The sequence below is a fragment of the Misgurnus anguillicaudatus genome, chromosome 1 (genome assembly GCF_027580225.2).
Source record: "Misgurnus anguillicaudatus chromosome 1, ASM2758022v2, whole genome shotgun sequence".
NCBI lineage: Eukaryota > Metazoa > Chordata > Actinopteri > Cypriniformes > Cobitidae > Misgurnus > Misgurnus anguillicaudatus.
The window spans coordinates 26,411,566-26,431,175 of NC_073337.2; the positions used below are offsets into that span (position 1 = coordinate 26,411,566).

Below are 19,610 nucleotides of genomic sequence, written 5' to 3' on the forward strand. Positions count from 1 at the left end.
TTCTTTTCTTAGTTATGCTGCGTTCCAGACAACTCGGATATCGGATACTCCTCACCTTAAATGCTAAAGTAAACGGCAAATGAAGTCGGAAATCTGACCTCTGAACTCGGAGCAGATTTTAAAACAAATTTTAAAAGAACGTTAAAATATTCAGTACCTGTTTTGTCATAATTGTCACAAAAATACGATATTTTAATGACATGAAAATGTAACGTGTGATTGACATTTAAACTGGGATGTTTCAACCTCCGGCTTCGTCTGGAACGCGGCATTAGGCCGTCTGTCTGCTTACTTCTACGTCACTTCCGCCGCGGCTCGTTGTGTGCGTTTTCGTGCAAAGATGGCGTCTGCACAGCTAACGGATGAGGAGCTTTTTTCTGAATTAAAACGACTCGGGTTTGCCCCCGGCCCGGTGACGGAAAACACTCGGCCCGTGTATCTGAAGAAGCTGAAAAAGCTACGGGAGGAGCAGGCACAGCCTCGAGGTTCCCGGAGCGGGAAAGGGCGCAACAGCACCGGGGCGATCAACAACGGCGGTGGTAGTGGTAACGCCGCGGCGCGAGCTCCGGGATTGAGCGCCAGGCCACCGGGCAGTGACGTCACGCGTCGGAGCTCTAGCGGACGTCCGACGCCTAGCGAAAAGCGCACTACAGACCGAACCGGAAAGTTCGTTCTGGGCTTTAGCTCGGACGAGTCGGACGTGGAGGCGTCGCAGAAGAAAGCAGGCCCGAATCACGGCGGCGCCAGCAGGAGAGACCGCGGATCTGCGACGCAGACACCCATCAGGCCTGAGGGAACACCCGCCGCCTCTCGCAGGAGCGAGCACAGATATTCTCTCGGGTTATCCGTGGACAGAAAGAGCACATCTCCGTGGTTGACTAAATCCAGCATAAACGCGGATGATCGAGATAACGGTGAGCCTGACGACGATTTAGAGGAAACTGAGACTAATAGCCGGGCTCTGAACGGGAATAAGACGTTTTACGTGTCGAGTAGTCGTAATAGTAGTAGTACGCTAGGCAAGGATTACTCCGATACCGACGAGGAGGAGGAAGAAGAGGAGGCTGATCGAGACCGTCCCCGCCGTTACATTTCCAGACACAGTCCGCCGAAATCCGGGTACATAAGCGCCCCGGGCTCGGAGAAAACGGCGGCCGGTACATATGATACTCCAGACTTCAGGAGCCCAGTCATGGCTGAGAAACGGAGGGAGGACGATGACAAGGAACCGAGGGAGTTCGGTGCAGGTTTCATGCGCCACAGCTACCCCCAGCGATCCGGTTTGTTCTCAGTGGACGACAGTAAGAACAGCACCCCGTCCGCTTTTACAAAGAACCACATCGATAACGGAGAAAGCGAGACCACCGGCGACAACATCAGCAGCAGCAGCAGCAGGTTTAGTATCGGACTGAGACCGCGGTTCTCCTCTTACTCGACCTACCGGCCGAACCACTCGAACCATACCGGCTCGAACCACTCCTACAGTCATTCCTCACCCCTCAAGCCCAAGCAGCACACGACGGTGCCGGAGGACGAGCTCCTGCAGCAGTTTAAACGTGAGGAGGTGTCCGCCACCGGGGGCTTCAGCGCGCATTACCTGTCCATGATCCTCCTGACGGCCGCCTGCCTGTTCTTCTTGGTCCTGGGTCTCATGTACTTGCGGATGCGGGGTTCCGGCACCTCAGAGGCGGATGCAGTCATTAAGTATTAAGCGTTGGATCAGAACTTATAATTTTATTGTATAAATGTTGCGCATGCGTCTTAAAACCTAGCACCTACCTTACTGAAAACTATGAACCATCAGCCTACCATTAAAAGCAATACAAAATGTGTTTTGGGTCTTATTCCAGTAGGATTTAATTGGGTGATTTATTGGTTCCCATCCACAAAATAACACCCAACCACACTACCAGACAGTAGAGACCCTTTAAAATGTATGCGATTTGTGTTAGTTTTTTATTTTTTACAGTAGTTTAAACATTTGCGGAGTAAAATTATTCATCATAAAAGTAATCCACTAGACTCCAGTGGGTTAATAAATATCTTCAATAATAAAATGATGGGCTTGTTTAAGAAAAATGTTATTAACTATAAACCTTCCGGAGAATGAAAAACGGGAGACTTTATTGTCTTGTGGACTATTCCTTTAAAAAATACCATGATACTACGTTTCCTTTGGTATTTATTGTTTTATCATTGCAGTCAACTGTCTACTCTAAGATGTCTCATGCTTTGTCATTTCAGTATTCAAAGTAGTATTTTAAGACCACAATCCAAAATCCCAGAGTTTGTGTATTTCTTAAATGTCACGTTTAATGCTTCAGAAAGTTCCTCGTAGTTCCTGTCATTGTTTGGTGACTTTGTAAAACATTCCTAATCTACATAGCAGTTATCGCCCCAGACTCTTTTCACCTTCTTAGACAGGAAATAGCCCATGCCACTGCAGCTAATGACACGCACAGAGGTATTTTCATTAAAAATAGGAGTGTGCTCCATGGTATGTCGAAGTAACTGTTCACGCCCTCAGTCTGGTCATGCGGGTAGCAGGTTGAGCAGCTTGACCCAAAATACTACGACAGGGATATAGAAAATGATTTGAATACTGAAGTAATAGCTAAATTAGTCTTTATGTACTTTGTGCAATTTATAGTAATGCACAGGTTCTACAACGTAGCTACGCCTATGCCATAGGCCAGGGTTCCCCAAATCTTACCCTGGAGGGCCGGAGCACTGCAGAGTTTAGCTCCAACCCTGAGCAAGCTAATCAAGGTCTTCATGATCACTAGAAAATCACAGGTGGGTAAGTTTGATTAGAGTTGGAACTCTGTTGGGGTCCGGCCCTCCAGGGTAAGATTTGGGGAATCCTGCCGTAGGCTATGCGTAGGCCTTGCATAAATGTGGCTACGCCTATGGCATAGGCTTTGTGTAGCGCCGCGCCGTTCTAAAAATAACGAACACATTGTTTTCTGTGAGTATACGCACACCGGTGCCGACAGGTGGTGCCTGTCCGCGGCACCCATCTACGAGTCCGGAAGTTGCTGAAATCCCTGTCATGCCACTCACATATTTTAACATTAAATAACATCATATTTGTCCCAAATCATTAACTATTAACATAGAGACAGAGCACAGTTATGCAAATTTGAAAAACACGCCCACCGGGGGGGGAAACAATCCAACCGTCTCCATTGACTTTGTATTGTGAGAGGCTGCCTCCTTGCCATTTCTGGCTTATAACAAAAACAGTATAATGCCTAAAAGCTGCTGTGTGACAAGGTGTACAGCTAACAAGCCAAAGAACCCAGAAATACGTTTTTATAAGCTGTCGAGCCGTAAAACCCAGCCTTTGAGGAGAAAAAAGTGGATCGCCGACTACGTTCCCCCCTAGTGGATGCAGTTCTACTAATATGAGTACTATGAAAAGTTGCATGTTTCTACTTTTGTGTCTTTAACCGCTCGTTTTTTGAGCTCAACAGCTTATAAAAACGTATTTCTGTTTTTTTTTTGGCGTGTTAGATGTACACCTTGTCACACAGCAGCTTTTAGGTATTATTCTGTTTTTAAGTTTTATCTGTAAATAAGTTTTTATAAGCTGTCGACCTTAAAAAACGAGCGTTTAAAGACACAAAAGTGGAAACAGGCAACTTTTCATAGTACTACTATTAATGAAACTGCGTCCACTAGTGGGAAACGTAGTCGGCGATCCATTTTTTTCTCCTTAAAGGCTGAGTTTTACGGCTTGACAGCTTATAAAAACTTATTTCTGTGTTCTTTAGCTTGTTAGCTGTACATCTCGCCACACGGCAGCTTCCAGGCATCACCCCGTCCCTTGTTATAAGCCAGAAATGACAAGGAGGCGTCATCTCGCAATACAAAATCAATGGAGACGGTTGGATTGTTTCCCCCCGATGGGCGTGGTTTTCATGTTATGACGCACTATGCTCTGTCTCTATTGGCTGCTAACATATATTTTGCATTTTAAAGTAGACGCTATCTGACTAAGCTTGCGCTATTTAATGTGCACCTCCAAGTTGTCCGCGGTGCTGCGCTTCTCTTCCGATGTGCGACCCCCACCCGCATGATTAGAAGTAACATTTACTACACAAAGCTGTAATTCACTGACAATCGGGGCAATTTTGCATTAATTATCGATGACGTATCGCCTGCGATATGGCCCAGCTTGTCAGTGACCTACGGCTTTGTGTAGTAAATGCCGCTCCATCCAAATAGCAGGTGATGGTGATGGGTACTACTAATCAAGGAACCGGCTTTACTGACGAGATGCGCGTGATATCGCATGCAAATGATCACCCATCCCTTATAAAAACATTACTGGTATGCATTTTGAGGCAACACAAAGGGCACTGATGTGTTTTAAGATATGTCAGTGCAAGTTGTTTTCAGTTTAGTGATGGGAGAAACAAAGCTTTTTGAAGCTTTGAATCAATTAAACCAATTGCTTCTCAAATTGATTCAGTTTTCGAAGCGTTCGAAACACCATACACGCTGGCGACACCTGCTGGTTAAAATAGTGTGAAAGCAGCAAGATCTGTCCAAACATTTTACACTTCTTACAAAATAATAGCAAGATTTTTCTAAAAATATGAAAAATAAATTATTTAATTAAGACACAATTCAAAGTCTATTCTGTGATTTTTAGTTTTATTTATGGCAAACAAAGCATTAACACGAACTCTCTTTTTAATTATGCACATTTTTGTCATTAAATCTGTCTATAAACAAAAAGTTGACAAAATGGTAGGGTTGTTAGTCAGAAGGATGAATGTTTTATGAACTTTTATAATAAAACTGACACAAGTTTACCTACACTGGTCATTTGTGATCAACTCCCCCTAGTGGTTAATCTTCGGATTTTTGAAACTTTCCAAACAGTCATGACGTAATGAAGCCTCGTTTGCTAAAATCACTTGACTTTGGCCAGTTTGAAACAAGCTCCGAACCAATGATTCGAAACAAAAGATTTGTAAATGTTTCGAAAGCCTCATGAAGTGTGCTTCAAAATGGCCCATGACTATTTCAGTTTGAACAGCTCTTATATTTATTTTAGGACGCACTCACATTATCCAAACCAAACCATGCCCCAGCTCGATTGTCACCCCTCCCTACTCCCCCAGGTGCATGCGCTCACACTGTTCTTATTATCGATCCGAGTCCGGGCGCGCTTTCGTCATTAAGATGCGTTTGTTTTGAAAAAAGCAGGAAGTAATGCTCTCTCTTAACACTGGAACCCACCGCAATGATAAGTCTGTGTTTTTTACCTGGAGTGGTTTGGTGCGCGATTATAGACAGCCCTCTCACATGTCATCATATTGCTTAGTTGATCTGTAACGTGTGCAGCTCGGACATTCACGTAACCCCGCTGCACGCATCAAAAGGTTTTTACGGAGGCAGATAAAGGTGAGTGGTCGCCCAACTGACGTATTCACCTTTTGAATTGCGCTCAGGCGCGATTGCACTCACACCACAGCCTGAACCGCGCTCCGGCCCACCTCTGCAACCCGGCCGCGGCGCGATTAACCAATCCGCGCCCGGGCGCGGAACAGAGCGATCATACTAGTCAAACAAACCAGGCTTTGGGGGTCAAACGTGCCCAAGCGCTGTTTGGTTTGGATAGTGTGAGTGCGCCCTTAGTCTATTACTTGTCTAATCCCTGTCTGGGAAACCGCCCCATAAAGTCTTATCTAACTATGAGATCAGGAGCATCAACGTTTAGTACTTGATTTCAATTAGAATCTTTGACTTATATTTCGACAGAATGATCTTTACATTATGTAGTATGATTTTATGTAAACCCCACAAAAATCAACCTTAGCTGGGTTTTCACATGCACTAAAAAAATGAAAGTTGGATGTACTTAAAAAATGAACATTAATTGGTAATCGCTTTTAGGACCGTATATAGTCTGTTTTTTTTACGTGTACGCAAACGTACCCGCACGGTCAAACGCACAGCCTTGCAAAGCATAGATTATTTGACTCGTATGTAGGGCTGGGCGGAATGACCAAAAATCTATTCCACGGAATGAGTCATTTTATTTCACGGAACGGTATATTTCACGGAATAAATGTTTTTCATTTTATATTTTTTTTTATTATAAAAATGTACAAAAATTTGCAACTCACTCCAGCTTTTAACTAAATGCCCACCGCAGTTTTAAATTATGAGCAAATTAAAGTTTATAATGTTAAAAGTGAAAATGCCCAGAAGATAACAGATTAAGTCTTGATAAGACAGAATCTTGTTTGAGTTATTAATTTTATAGACTATTGAAGCTGTAGTATGCCTTCATTGTATTTTGTATTTATGCATACATTACATTAAAAATAGGCAATATGTAAAATGAACAGGTATAAATATATGCAAAAACCTACAGATAGGATGAATACCTATATAGCCTATATGAGAGACGAAGCTCTAGATATTATAAATATGACAGGTGCTATGTAATGATCATGAAGTCTGTTTTAAGGTCTTGACGCCCTTTACTTTCTATTAGACCTTAACATTTGCGTCACTTTCTCGTCTTTCCGATCAAATATGTTTGTAAGCAAATGGCGCTTCAAACTATCGCTCTAGCAGCGCACGTGTCACTGATATAAACGCGAGTTTTGTCTTAGCTTGCTTAAAGTTCAGAAAACTTTACAACTATTAGCATTATGTTCGAGAAGAACTCTTTATTTGGCGTCGCAGCTCCTTGCGCTTGCCTAGAGAGACCTCTACACGTGACGCGAGAGACCGGCCGGCTGCTGCATGAGCACAGAGAGAGAGAGAGAGAGAGAGTCTCGATGCGAGACCCGCTGTGGATTCACTGGCAGTTATTATAAAAATTACACAAATAACTCGTTCATTTTTTATGAGTGAATTATTTTACTTGTTTCTCCGTCACACTAACTGTTAAGTCTAACAAGCGTGAGGGCAGAGTTAGCCACGCCCACTTATTTGCATTCCGCGGAATAGACGGAATAGAAAAATGTGTTATGTCTGACATTTTATTCCGCGGTAACGGAATATACCGTCATACCGCCCAGCCCTACTCGTATGTGTATGCAGAGGTTCGACTCATACTACATTCTCCTTTACGCCCATGCACAATGTACGCAGGGTTTCAAAAATCTGATGTTGCACGTAGAGTACGCGCACTCTTCCATTGCCGAAAATTGCATCACGCGGACCCTTGTGTATGTGTAAAAATTTTCTCCCTTAAAGTGTAAAATTTAAGGTGAAAAACTTAATGAAATACTTCAATTCGTAACACTTAAGAATGTCAGCCCTTTCCAATTTTTTTTCACTTAAAGTTAATCCAACTTTACAGTTTATACAGCCTTATATAAGTTTGTCCAGTTCTCATTTTTTTCCCTACTAAAACATTCACTTAAGTAGTTTAACTGCTCTTTAAATGACATTTTAATGCATTTTTGCACAATAAAACCTTATTAGAATTGTCCTCAGAATATAATACCATGTGTAATGTATCTTCATTTTTACATTTTCTGTACCGACCGCTTCCTGTAATGCGATAAATAACAGTAGCTGGTTCTGTAGTCTCCACATATCTGTATGCCGTAATCACTCTATTATGATATAAGAGCCGGCATTAATCTTTCGAAACGTTTTCCCCTGATAAGAGAAAACTCGACGTCTGTTAGACGTGCATGTTCTGCCACTCAGTTTAAACGGCCTAAGTACCAACAGAGCGAAGTGCTTTTGGGGCGAGAGGCGTCTCTCGAGAGGAAGCGACTGATGAATTACTATGTATATTTGTGGTATGGCCAGTCTCTCTGGGAGAAAGCTTTGGCTGGAGAGCGCGCTGCAGACATCTAGGTCACAGACAAGCTCAAGCAGACTAATTGTCTGGGTCTCAGGGGAACATGCAAGCTTGTGCCCAGCTAGATAAACTGACTTCTCTGGCCGTCTGAATGTCTGACATGCACGCTTATTGTGACTTGCTTACATAGCTTGTTGTGTGCAATTTAGGCCATGTTGAGAATATAATATGTATCTCAACAGTATCTAGCATATACACTGTGCACAATCTTCTGTTTTTGTGACCCTGGACCAAAAAACAGTGATAAGTCGCACAAGTATATTTCAGTCCTTTCAGAAGTCCAGAGTTTTTTTGTGCTTGTTGATTGAGGGCAAAATTTTTTTGATCTTGCGGCACGTTTTCTAACTTGCCAAAATTGCGTGAACTTGCAAAAACTGCGTGAACTTGCAAAAAACTGTTTTCATTGATGTTTATGTCGCGTAATTATGTCACTTCCCAACATTCCCAATGCAACAGGGGACATGGCTGCGCATGTGTGAAGTAAATGCAACATTTTTCAACAAGATATATAGACGGTTTCAGCAGTAACAACACAAACAAGCGGCTGTCATAACTTCCGGTAAACTCCGATAAGAATAAATAACAACAAAGTTCTTTAAACGTATTTTATTTATATAACAAGCAAAAAAACAACACATAGATTACTTAGGAAACCAAAACATTTGTTATTTTCGACGAGGCATTTGTTCAAGAGATCAGTTTAGCAACTAGTCAGACCATTAAAAAAAATGAAACCGGAAATAAAGTTCGGATCCAGTCGTGTATCGCGTCAGCGCATCTGCGTCCGATGAAACGGTCTATATAATTTTTTTGCTACGAAAATGCAGGGATTATGTAATCATACAAGCCCCGCATATTTTGTGAGCAGAAATCTGCAATTTATGTGTGAAAGTGTGGCGTATTTAAAAAATGTGCCCCCCGCATAAATATGCGGACTTTGGGTGATTATGCATTGAATCATGTGATCGCATAATCACGTTTTTCTGGAAGGACTGATATTTGTAACAGTAGCCGACAATACATTGTAATGGTCAAAATTATCTAATTTTTTAATGACACAAATCATTAGGATATTAAATGATTAAAAAAGTTAATTTCTTTTTTGTTCAGAATTTTTTTTTTGTTTCTAATTTAATTTAATTTTTTTTATTATTTTATAATTTTTTTGTCTTGCACCAGCCGTGTGACAGCGAGAACTTACATATTGCCTAAATTCTTCTCGACTGAACAAAGAACATTTTCGATAACATGGGGGTGTAAATTATAGTTTTTTTTTTTTTAAAGAAAGTGGAATATTCCTTTTAAGTAAAGAAGATCATTAAGATTTTTGTACATTTCCTACTGTAAATATATCAAACATTTATTTTTCATTGCTAATATGTGTTTCTAAGTATTTCATTTCAGCTGTAATGTTTGATGTCTTATTATTTGATGTGAAATTTTCGTTTTATCTGATATTAAATTAGTTTAAATAGAAAACTGAAAGAGTTGCCACTTGGGCCATTTTCGCGATAAATTTCATCTGTTAACCGGAACGTTTTATGCTGTTTGCTATTCGTTTACACGACGATGGCGTTTTGTGATCCTGAAAAGACAAACTTTTGAAGACGTGTTTTCTCTTGGCAGTTTTTGATAACCGCACCTCTGTGTAAACTGCATAAACGTAAATCTGTGCAAATGGTGAAGACATAATTTAGTGTGTCGTCATGCGCGAGTATAAACAAAACAACAACAATGGTTACAGTGCTTTATAGCCCAGGGTCACTTATTGTAATGAATCATTCTCATCGTCCATCTAAACAAAACTGCTCGAACTTTTGCAGTCTTGACTGTTTGTATTTATGAATGCGTATGTGTGCAGGCTTCCAGTACTTTTTTACAAGGTAACATCGCCATCTACTGGCCTGGCATAAGGAATACAGCCGATGTATTGTAATGTAATATGTGAAATTTTTCATAACTGAAAAAAATAGTTTTACATTTCTCACTGAGAGCTTTATTTTATATAGCGCCTTTCCACAAGCTCTCTTAACAGTTCAAATATTGGATGTAAAATCTGGACTATTTTAGCTGACATATCCTATGTGTACTTTAATGCCGTACAATTAAATGAAATTTGTAGCTCAGCTGAAGCACTAGCAAGTAAATGCATTCAAAGTGGGTCCATGAGCATCTTTGGAGCGACCACCTGGAATTCGGGTTGAGAAGACGCAAGATCTATTTTTTTGTAAAAGTAAACTGCTCTGCTCTGTTCCATGTTGAAATTAGACCTTTGAGGCGATGATAGGCTCTCGCCATTAGTCATTCCTCAAGTGTGAAACTAATATTGAAAGCACTCCCTCTGTCTGTCAGCATGGTTAGGAAAAGCCATTTATATTTTTTTCTCCTCAGACCCTTGCTACTGCTGGACTGCAAAAAATAATGCCTTATGAATGTGATGAGTAATTCCCTTTCTTCTGTCTCTTTCAGTTAAGAGTCACCCATTTGGACCAGAGTTTGATAAGCAGTTTGTAAGTATCAGTCTGGTTAATTGTTTACTAGGTTTTAAACTTTGAGTCAGACCGCTTAATCATTAAATGCCCCTTTTCCACCAAAACGGTGCTAGTTATGTAGGGCTGCATGATATTGAATGAAAATAGGCTTATTAATGCAATATAAAATAAAATAATACTTAAAAGTTATAAAATCTATTTAAATTGGCAAATTATATAACAACATACATGCTTTGAATTCTTTCTGGGAAAAGAAGCATCACTCTCTCGGTCTCGCCAGTCTCTACATCAACCTAAAACACTGATTATGCATAACTTTTTAAAGTATTGAACTAATTACTACAGCAAACCATCACCATATGCAAACCTGTGCCATTTTGCTCCGTTTCGATGTATCTTGCTGTGTTATGTTAGATGACGTGAATCATTAGTCCCTTTCACACATACAGTCTTTACTGGTAATTTACTGGTAAATTGCAGTTAACAGATCATGTGTGAACAGAACCTTTCCGGTAAATCAGTGCTCCCAATTTACCAGTAAGACAGGTTATAGGAAATTATAGGATTACCGGCATTTATAACGGACAACGTCAGACCGTGCTGACAGCTTCGGGCCAATCATAGCGCTTTAATACAGATGACGCGTTTACCCCCGCACTGTTTACGGACGTTTTCCACACACATGCTGCTTGAAAGTTGAGCACACCTGAAGTTTACGTCCACATTTCTTCACAAAAATTGTTTAAAACAGCTTACCGCCGAATTGCAGACGTCCTTAGCACGCCCTAACTTGCAAACAGTAGTGTTGTTAAAAACGCATTTTCGGTTTGACGTCGTCTCATTCAATGTTGTTTGGTCATGAGCAACTTCGCGACTGTTTACCACAGACGTGAAAACAGCAAAATACGGACCGTGGATATGAACGACGTGGATTGTTTACAAATACAACACTGAGCTCGCCGCGTGCTACAGGTACTTCCGCTTTCTCAACGAATTTACCGGTATTTTGATACTGATGTGTGAATGATGTCTTACTGGTAAAATAACGGAACGCCACTGCGTGTGTGAACAGCACATTTTTGTATTTACTGGTAAATTCATTCTGGTAAATTCATGGTAATTTACCAGAATTACTGTGTGAAAGAGGCTAATGTCAGATCTGGGGCTTCGTTTATAAAATGTTGTGTAGCAACCATCCTAAATTTGATCTTACAATAATTTCTCGAAAGCGTGTACGTGCAATTCATAGAACGAATGTATGGACAGAAAACGAGCGTACGCCTCACTTTCAGATGTGATATATATAAATCGCAAAAAGTGCTGCAAAAACGACTAATCGTTTGCAGAATAAACGTTTTTATTTACATCACGTGTGTGTGTGTACTGTGTATAATAATTATGTATATAGAAATGCACACAGATGCATATATTTAAGAAATATTTACATGTTTATATACATTTTTATATTTACATATAATTTATCTTGTATATAATTATAAATACTTAACACAGTACAACTACACACACATGCATGATGTAAACAAAAACTTTTATTCTGCAAACGATTAGTCGCGATTACTCGTTTTGCAGCCCTAATCGCAAATGATCTTGAAATTGTGCGCAGCTGAACAGTTTCAGATCTCTGCCTTTAAACAATGCCTTACTGATGTAATTAAAACGAAGCATTTTTTCACGTCCAAGACCGTTTTTATAAATATGATCATTGCCGTGGATTTTTGCGTATGCACACTCTACGATCAAAATATATAAGTAAGTCCCTTGGCCTGTGTTTTATCTGATTCAAATTATGATGTTGCTGACTGTTAATACATAACCTGGTCACAAATAAATGCATATCACCGTCTTTGGGATTTGAGAACGTATTGAGCATCTTTATACAATACATAAATATATCTCAGGATATAATAGATAATTCAAAAGCAATTCACATGATATATTAAATTAAATTGCTTTTGCCTTTGATGTAATCAGTACCTAATTCAAGACAGGAAGGCTTTAGATCAGGGCACCATTTTAGTGGAAAAGGCTATAGTTTGGAGCTTTTCAAACATGCACTTTACGTACTGGCATTATCTTAACAGGACGTCCAAGACCGAGACCTCATCCTGAACCTTCTCCTTTCTCTACATGACTACCTGGCCAATATTGCAGGTGAGAATGTCGTTTTACACTCCTGCTATGTGTGGTAATGATGCGGTATGGTTTTAAGTTGGCATTGTTGAAGTTCGGATTAATATAATGCAAAACAATTTTGATTTCTTTTAAGGAGAACATGATTGTGGAGATCCTAACAATCCTTCAAACAGAAGCGTCTCTTTCAGTGAAGCCTTTGAGTACCTCAAGGTTTGTTGCTGACTTTTAACTTTTGAATCACTCATTTAAGTAAAATAAATGCTGTTTTTGAATTATAATATTAATAATAATAATATATCATTAGTTTCTCTGTAAATATGAAGTAATTTACATTTTAATGAAATGTCTTTCTATCAAGCTCCAAAACAAAGCCTATGAAGACTTTATTGAAACGTCTTTAGAATGGGTCATGAAAACCAAAGATGTTGTGGGAATAAGGTATGTGAGATATCTTTATACTTGATTCATCATAAAGAGCTCAGATGCAAAAGCCACTAAACGCCACCACCATCAAAAATAAGAATGATATTAACCAAGTCGATTTTTCAGCAAAGACCTCAAAGTGCATGTAAGCCGAATGTTAAACAAGCATGGATCACATTCAAACTTGGGTCCTTTGTGAGTACTTGGACTTGAATACAACCAGACCCATGCATCACAGCGCCCCCTAATGTGTGGTTCTGTTTCTTCATTTTTGCCTTTTGAATTCTGTCTTTCATCAATTGCAAAGTTTCTAGTTGCATCTTTACTACATCTTGTCCTAAGAAAAAATTATTGCGTGCACTTAGAGGGTTTTGCAGCGAAAGATGACTTAAGTGAAATTTGGTAAAATAAGGCATTTTAATTTTTAACCATTTCATTGCTCTTAAAGTGGAATTATTGAACCTAAACATAAAAAATGCTAATTTACAAGAAATCATGTCAGATGTACTTAGAGGGTTTTGCATCTGAACTTTTCAAATGTTGTGATTAGTGAATAATTAATGAGGATGATATGTTTATATTAGTCTCTATCTGTACATGCGGTTGTCCATTTTTTTGTGTTTACTCTATATATGGGCTTTTCTGTGCAGGTTGATCGCTGCTAACCCTGATCAACCCATAGAGTATGTATCGGAGATCTCACGTCTGGAGTCCATCTATCCCCGCATGTCTTTCTTCTGTCGCTTTAGACGGGCTTTCTTCACCGTCATCTACAGAGTTCTGTTCATCCTCGCAGGTGCATGTCTTGACGTTTGTAGAAAGGAGACCTGGGATCAGTTTTTGGGTTCGGATCGACAATTTCATAATTTCACGCCCTTATTCTGTTTCTCTGTAGGCATCGGTTTAGTTTGGGGTGTGGTGTATTACATGAAATACAGATGGCGGAGAGAAGAAGAGGAAACCAGGCAGATGTACGAGATGGTGGAGAGGATCATCGGTAAGCCAGACGCATCAGTCGAGAAGCCCAGTGATTTAAAGCTCTGAAAGCATTTTAAATCCTTATGATTTGCGTTTGTCCAGATTTAATGAGGAGCCACAATGAAGCATGTCAGGAGAATAAGGACCTGCAGCAGTACCTGCCCATTCCTCATGTCCGTGACTCTCTGGTCCAGCCTCAGGAAAGGTACGTCATCTTGAAAAATGACAGAATGATTTGAGATCCAAAAATAAATTTGAGGGTGAATTTGAATGTAAAGTCCTTTTGGCTCCATACCCCCATTTTGTGAGTCAATCATCTCCAAATTGATAAAATTAGGTCACACCCTTTTAAAAAAGTTGATTATTTTTTCCGTTGCAAATACTATTTTACTATACTATTATACCATACTGTCTTCCCATAATATGTCAATTAATTTACTTCCAAACAACAAAACGGAAGTATTCAACAGTTTTGTTTGTTTTTCTTAGAAAAAAGATGAAAAAAGTATGGGACCGGGCTGTTAAGTTCCTTTCAGCCAACGAGTCTCGCATTCGGACAGAAACCCAGAGAATCGGAGGTGCGGACTTCATGGTGTGGAGGTGGCTTCAGCCCTCAATGTCACCTGATAAGATGTCCAGCGTGCCCTCCAAAGTGTGGCAAGGCAAAGGTAACACTCATTCAAATTGTACATAACCAGCACTCTTCAATAACTTGTAGTCTATGTAAAGTCAGATATTAAATGTGTTCCGAGATTAAATTTATTATTTAACATCCCGCCAAATTTGAATGATAAAAGCTGGCCAATAAGTAAAATAAGTAGTTAAAGTCTGGATAAAACCACGCCCACTCGAAGGAAAGCTGCTGTCTTTTTCAATTTTGAAATACTGCTGCAACCTGAATGAATGCTTGGGATTGTGTTAGGGGCGGGGCCATGCTCGGTGGCTTCATTGTGTCATCGAGCTACCGTTTTAGCCCCGCCCAAATAATCCCGAACACAGAAATGTGGAAAAACTGTGGTGTAACTCCACAATTCAGTATTACATAGTTCACAGTGTTTGTAATGCGTTTCATCAATACATTTTTTTACATTTATAATGTGTCAAGAAGCAATTCTCTGAAATACTTTTACATGGACTTTAAGCCAAAGTTGTGGGCTGTTGTTTTAGTCATGAACATTGCAAGTACCTTTATCCTGTGCAAAGATGATGTGTCATGTTAAAAATAAAATTTGTTTGTTGTGTCTTTCAGCATTTCCACTGGACCGAAGAAATTCACCGCCAAACAGCTTAACGCCATGCTTGAAGATTCGCAACATGTTCGACCCAATAATGTAAGTTTGCCAAAAAGATGCGTTACCTAACATTGATAACGGCACAGTGAGAAATTAATTTAAGTTTGATAGTTGTGGCTAAATTACCTGTTAATGAAGTTTAAACAGACTGGAAAAACATTTTTTATCTGATTTGAGTGTGTTTTGATTGGACCATAAGTGAATACTGCTTATTGTACTCGACAGGGAGGAGGGGGAGAACTGGCACCTCGCCATTCAAGAAGCCATTTTGGAGAAATGCAGTGATAACGATGGGATCGTTCACATAGCTGTTGACAAAAACTCAAGAGAGGTTTGTATCCTCTGAGCTGACTTGTCAGTCAATGGACAGTTTGGGCGTATGAGTGTTTTAATAATTCTCTGTGCTTTTATTATTGTCTAGGGTTGTGTTTACGTAAAGTGCCTTTCAGCAGAGCATTCTGGGAAAGCCTTTAAAGCACTTCATGGCTCCTGGTTTGATGGTAAGTGAATGTTGATTATCAGAACTGAAAACGCTATATGAGGAATATATAATTCCAGCGTTATGAATGTGATATTTTCGTAAAAAATTAAAAAAAAAATTCTCAGAGAATGGAGAAGAGATGGCTATTCAAAGAACAAATAATATTTACTTTTTTTTAATAAAGTAACAACGTTATGGTTGTGACATTTGTCTTTTGTAGACGTGACCATTTTAAAACTATAGAAAAGAATATTTGAAAACGTATATATTTTCATAATCGATTAATCGGGATTATTATTATTTTACATTTTTCTCGATTAATCGACTACACAAATATTACTCAATTTTCGATTTTTCACCTATTAAAGATAAATAAGGCACTAAATTAGGGTATTCACGTGTAGAAAAGTGCAAAAGCCACACACTCCTACAGATTTTTACGATTTAATCGATATAATCTTTTTGCTACTTTAAGCCATAAATAAAAAAGAATTAGTGCAGCTTTTATTAATGCATAACGATTTATCGTGATTAATTTATAGCAGAATAAAGGTTTTTGTTTACATCATATATGTGTGTATAATAATTATGTATATATAAATATGCACACATGCATGTATAGTTTTAAGAAATATATATTTATATATTAAGTATTTATATATAATATGAATTATACATAAACATACAAATGTATGTTTGCACTTGTAAACATTTGTGTGTGTGCATTTATCTATACAAAGTTATTATACACAGTTCACACATATATGATGTAAACAAAAACTTTTATTCTGCTATAGATTAATCGCGATTAATCATTATGCATCCCTAAAACACCTTTAAATGTCAAAACAAATTGAGTCTTCAGGGATGTGCTGGTAAGGAAATATTGCCACACTTCAACTTCACACCTTGATGAGTATTAAAATTATTTGTTATTAACTAAATAAATAAGCCATTATGATATAAAAGTGTTATACATGCGTTGTAAAGTAATAAAACCTTGATTTTCTCGTTACTTTAAAACAAATGCTTAGTTTGTGTTTCAATACTGTTTTTAAGAAAACCATACAACAGTGGTGTCCAACATGGTGCCCGCGGGCACCAGGTTGCCCGCACAGAGTCTGTGAGGTGCCCGCCAAAGCACATTATATTAATAGTCTCAATTGTGATATTTATTTATTTATTTTTTATATTAACTTTGGCTTCTTTTATGCCTGTTAAAATCTTGAAATTAAACCTTTCTTAACCAGCGTTCGTTTACGCTTTTGCTTCCGTCATTGTACTGTTCGGGTTGCCAGATTGGCATAATTAGTCCAAAAGCATCCCAATGACTATTCACAGCCCAAATATCAACAAACTAATTAACCAAATCCGTTAACCTCAACCTGCAGTAACAATTTAAAAGTAGCCCAATTCAGAACTCAGAAAGGTGCCTGACTTTAATTATAAGCACACAGTTTGCGCTATATAAAGCAGACGCGTGTCCGCTCTGTCCGAGAGTGGTGCTGGGAGCATGTAAAGTCACAGACCAACTAATCGATAATGAAATTTGTTGACAACTAACCATCTGACCTGTCACACCTCTCCTTAGGTAAGCTTGTGACAGTGAAGTATCTGCGCCTGGATCGCTACCACCAGCGTTTCCCACAAGCCCTGGGCTGCAATACACCCCTCAAGCCCACCAGCTCCAGCATGAACAGCATGTCACGGCTGAACCAGCGATCCAGCAGATCTAGCTTGCTGGGTTTCTCTTGAGGGATGTGTTGACCACCACCACCATCCTCTCCATGCTATTTTTTTGCTATACATGAGGCTCCTTTCTCCTGCGTCCTCCTTACCAATGAGAACCGTAATGGGAGCCTTCACAGTTGGGCAACTTTAGTCCACCCGGTCAACTCCTGTCAGCTATATGCAAGCGATGGTGTGTAAACCTGTGAGCTGCTGTTATTGTTTCTCCCCGTCCTTTAGTATCGGGCAAAGCAAGATGTGGACATTGGTGCATATCTAGTGGAAAGAGAGCTGCTTGGTTCATTAACAACTTTGTTATGGAGAGATGGACACCATGATTATTTCCTTCCCATATCTGGGAACACACAAGTTTCTCCATGTATGTTCTTTATTCTTTTTTTGATACGCCGGATTCAAGGACACAAAATGGCTTCCAGCTCCATTTAAAAAAACATGAATGAAAGTGCTCAAACGGTTATTTTCTGCTTTTTTACACAACTAACTCCCCTCCTTAATTTCAAGGAGCTATGTTGGGCTACATAGCTGCATGTGCTGGTTAAAGTATGCCTATATTTAAGCTTTGAATTGTATCATATATTGTGGATGTTTATTTTCCTGAGGATGTTTTAGATTATGTATTCCCTTTATTCTTTTTCTTTATTTCTAGTTTTTTTAGTCCAAGACCGACATGCACACGCTCTAGATAAAGGGGTGCTGTAAATATCTCATTAAATGGTGGTGGGGGTTCAAATCATCTGTATAAAATTAAAATCGTCATAAGCTGTTGTTCGTTTCTTGCCAACAGAATAACTACACTGATTTTGCTGCATTTGGAGACGTCGTATGGCGGTTTGTACCACAGGGTCATATTCTACATGGCTTTAAAAGCGTAATGAACAACGGTTCGGATCCCTTTTAATGCTTTGTTTTGGAACACTAGTCTCAATTGTTACAGCTTGATTATATTAAAGTATATAATTATTTACTGTTGTTTATATTTGAAAAGTTATGCTTTTTTCCATTATAATTGGTGCAGATATTCATCTTTTTTCCTCGCACATATCTTGGAAATTTTAATTCCACTCTGTCGCTGTTTTTAAATGTCCCCAGCCTTTCTAAAAATTCCAACGGTGACATTTTTGATGCAAGGTCGTTTTGAACTTTCTTGTACACAATTGTGGTGCAGTCACAGCCTCTCGGTCGAGATCTGATGATCCGCTCTGATTATAATTTGTTCTGGGAAACATTCATAAACAGAGAGCATGTCATGCTATGTTCATGTTTATTTTGGATCACAGAAAGAATTTATCAGCTTTTGTTTAGATCCAGGTTGGGTTGATATGAGGTAAATAAAATGTACTTGTTTATAAATAATGTGCATTCCCTCTCTTGTGTACAGTTTAATGTTTTGCATGAGCACTGTGAATTGGAGGGTATTTCTGGTTTATGTACACATATAAACAAATACACGTACACACATTATACATTTATTCATATACATGCATAAATACACAAAAATATAAATGTGTATATGCGTGTTTATTTTTTGTGTATTTATGCGTGTATATATGTGTATACACACATACATTTATTCATATACATGCAAAAATAAACAAAAATATAAAATATGCATGTTTATTATATATATATATATATATATATATATATATATATATATATATATATATATATATAGTTTATATATATTTTACAAAATATTTTATATTATATATATATATATATATATATATATATATTCTATATACATACATATATATATATTCTATATACATACATATATATATATTCTATATACATACATATACATAGACATGTATATATACATACTGACACACACACACACATATATATATATATATATATATACATACACATATATACATACATACATACATATATATATACATACATATACATAATATATAGTGTATGTATATGCAAAATACTTCTTTAGTAACTTGGTTAAGCTGATTAGAGTCTCAAAGCTAAATTATAAGCATTACAATTTGTTCTTTAAGAAGTTTGTATGCATGTTGTCACGCATGTATGTTTTCACGGTTTTGGGGTAAGTTGTCACAATGAAACACGCATTAAAACAGGCATACATTTTAAACCATAATGCAAATAAAAAAGTAGAAACAAAACTATGTAATGGCAAAGTTCAAACGTGCTAAAAGTAAATGCAACAACGGGCA

At 38.5% G+C, this 19,610-nt stretch overlaps 1 protein-coding gene across 1 annotated transcript; it reads left to right on the forward strand.

The window, feature by feature from the left end:
* The first annotated feature begins 201 nt into the window (after positions 1 to 201).
* Positions 202 to 18,768, forward strand: lemd3 (LEM domain containing 3). The gene is made up of 13 exons (XM_055189631.2): positions 202 to 1,700; positions 10,316 to 10,356; positions 12,441 to 12,510; positions 12,626 to 12,702; positions 12,851 to 12,930; positions 13,566 to 13,711; positions 13,811 to 13,912; positions 13,996 to 14,098; positions 14,383 to 14,561; positions 15,143 to 15,224; positions 15,411 to 15,516; positions 15,607 to 15,685; positions 17,258 to 18,768. The coding sequence occupies exons 1-13, from the start codon at positions 341 to 343 to the stop codon at positions 17,419 to 17,421; spliced, it is 2,589 nt and encodes an 862-aa protein (XP_055045606.2). The 5' UTR covers positions 202 to 340; the 3' UTR covers positions 17,422 to 18,768.
* The last annotated feature ends 842 nt before the right edge of the window (positions 18,769 to 19,610 follow it).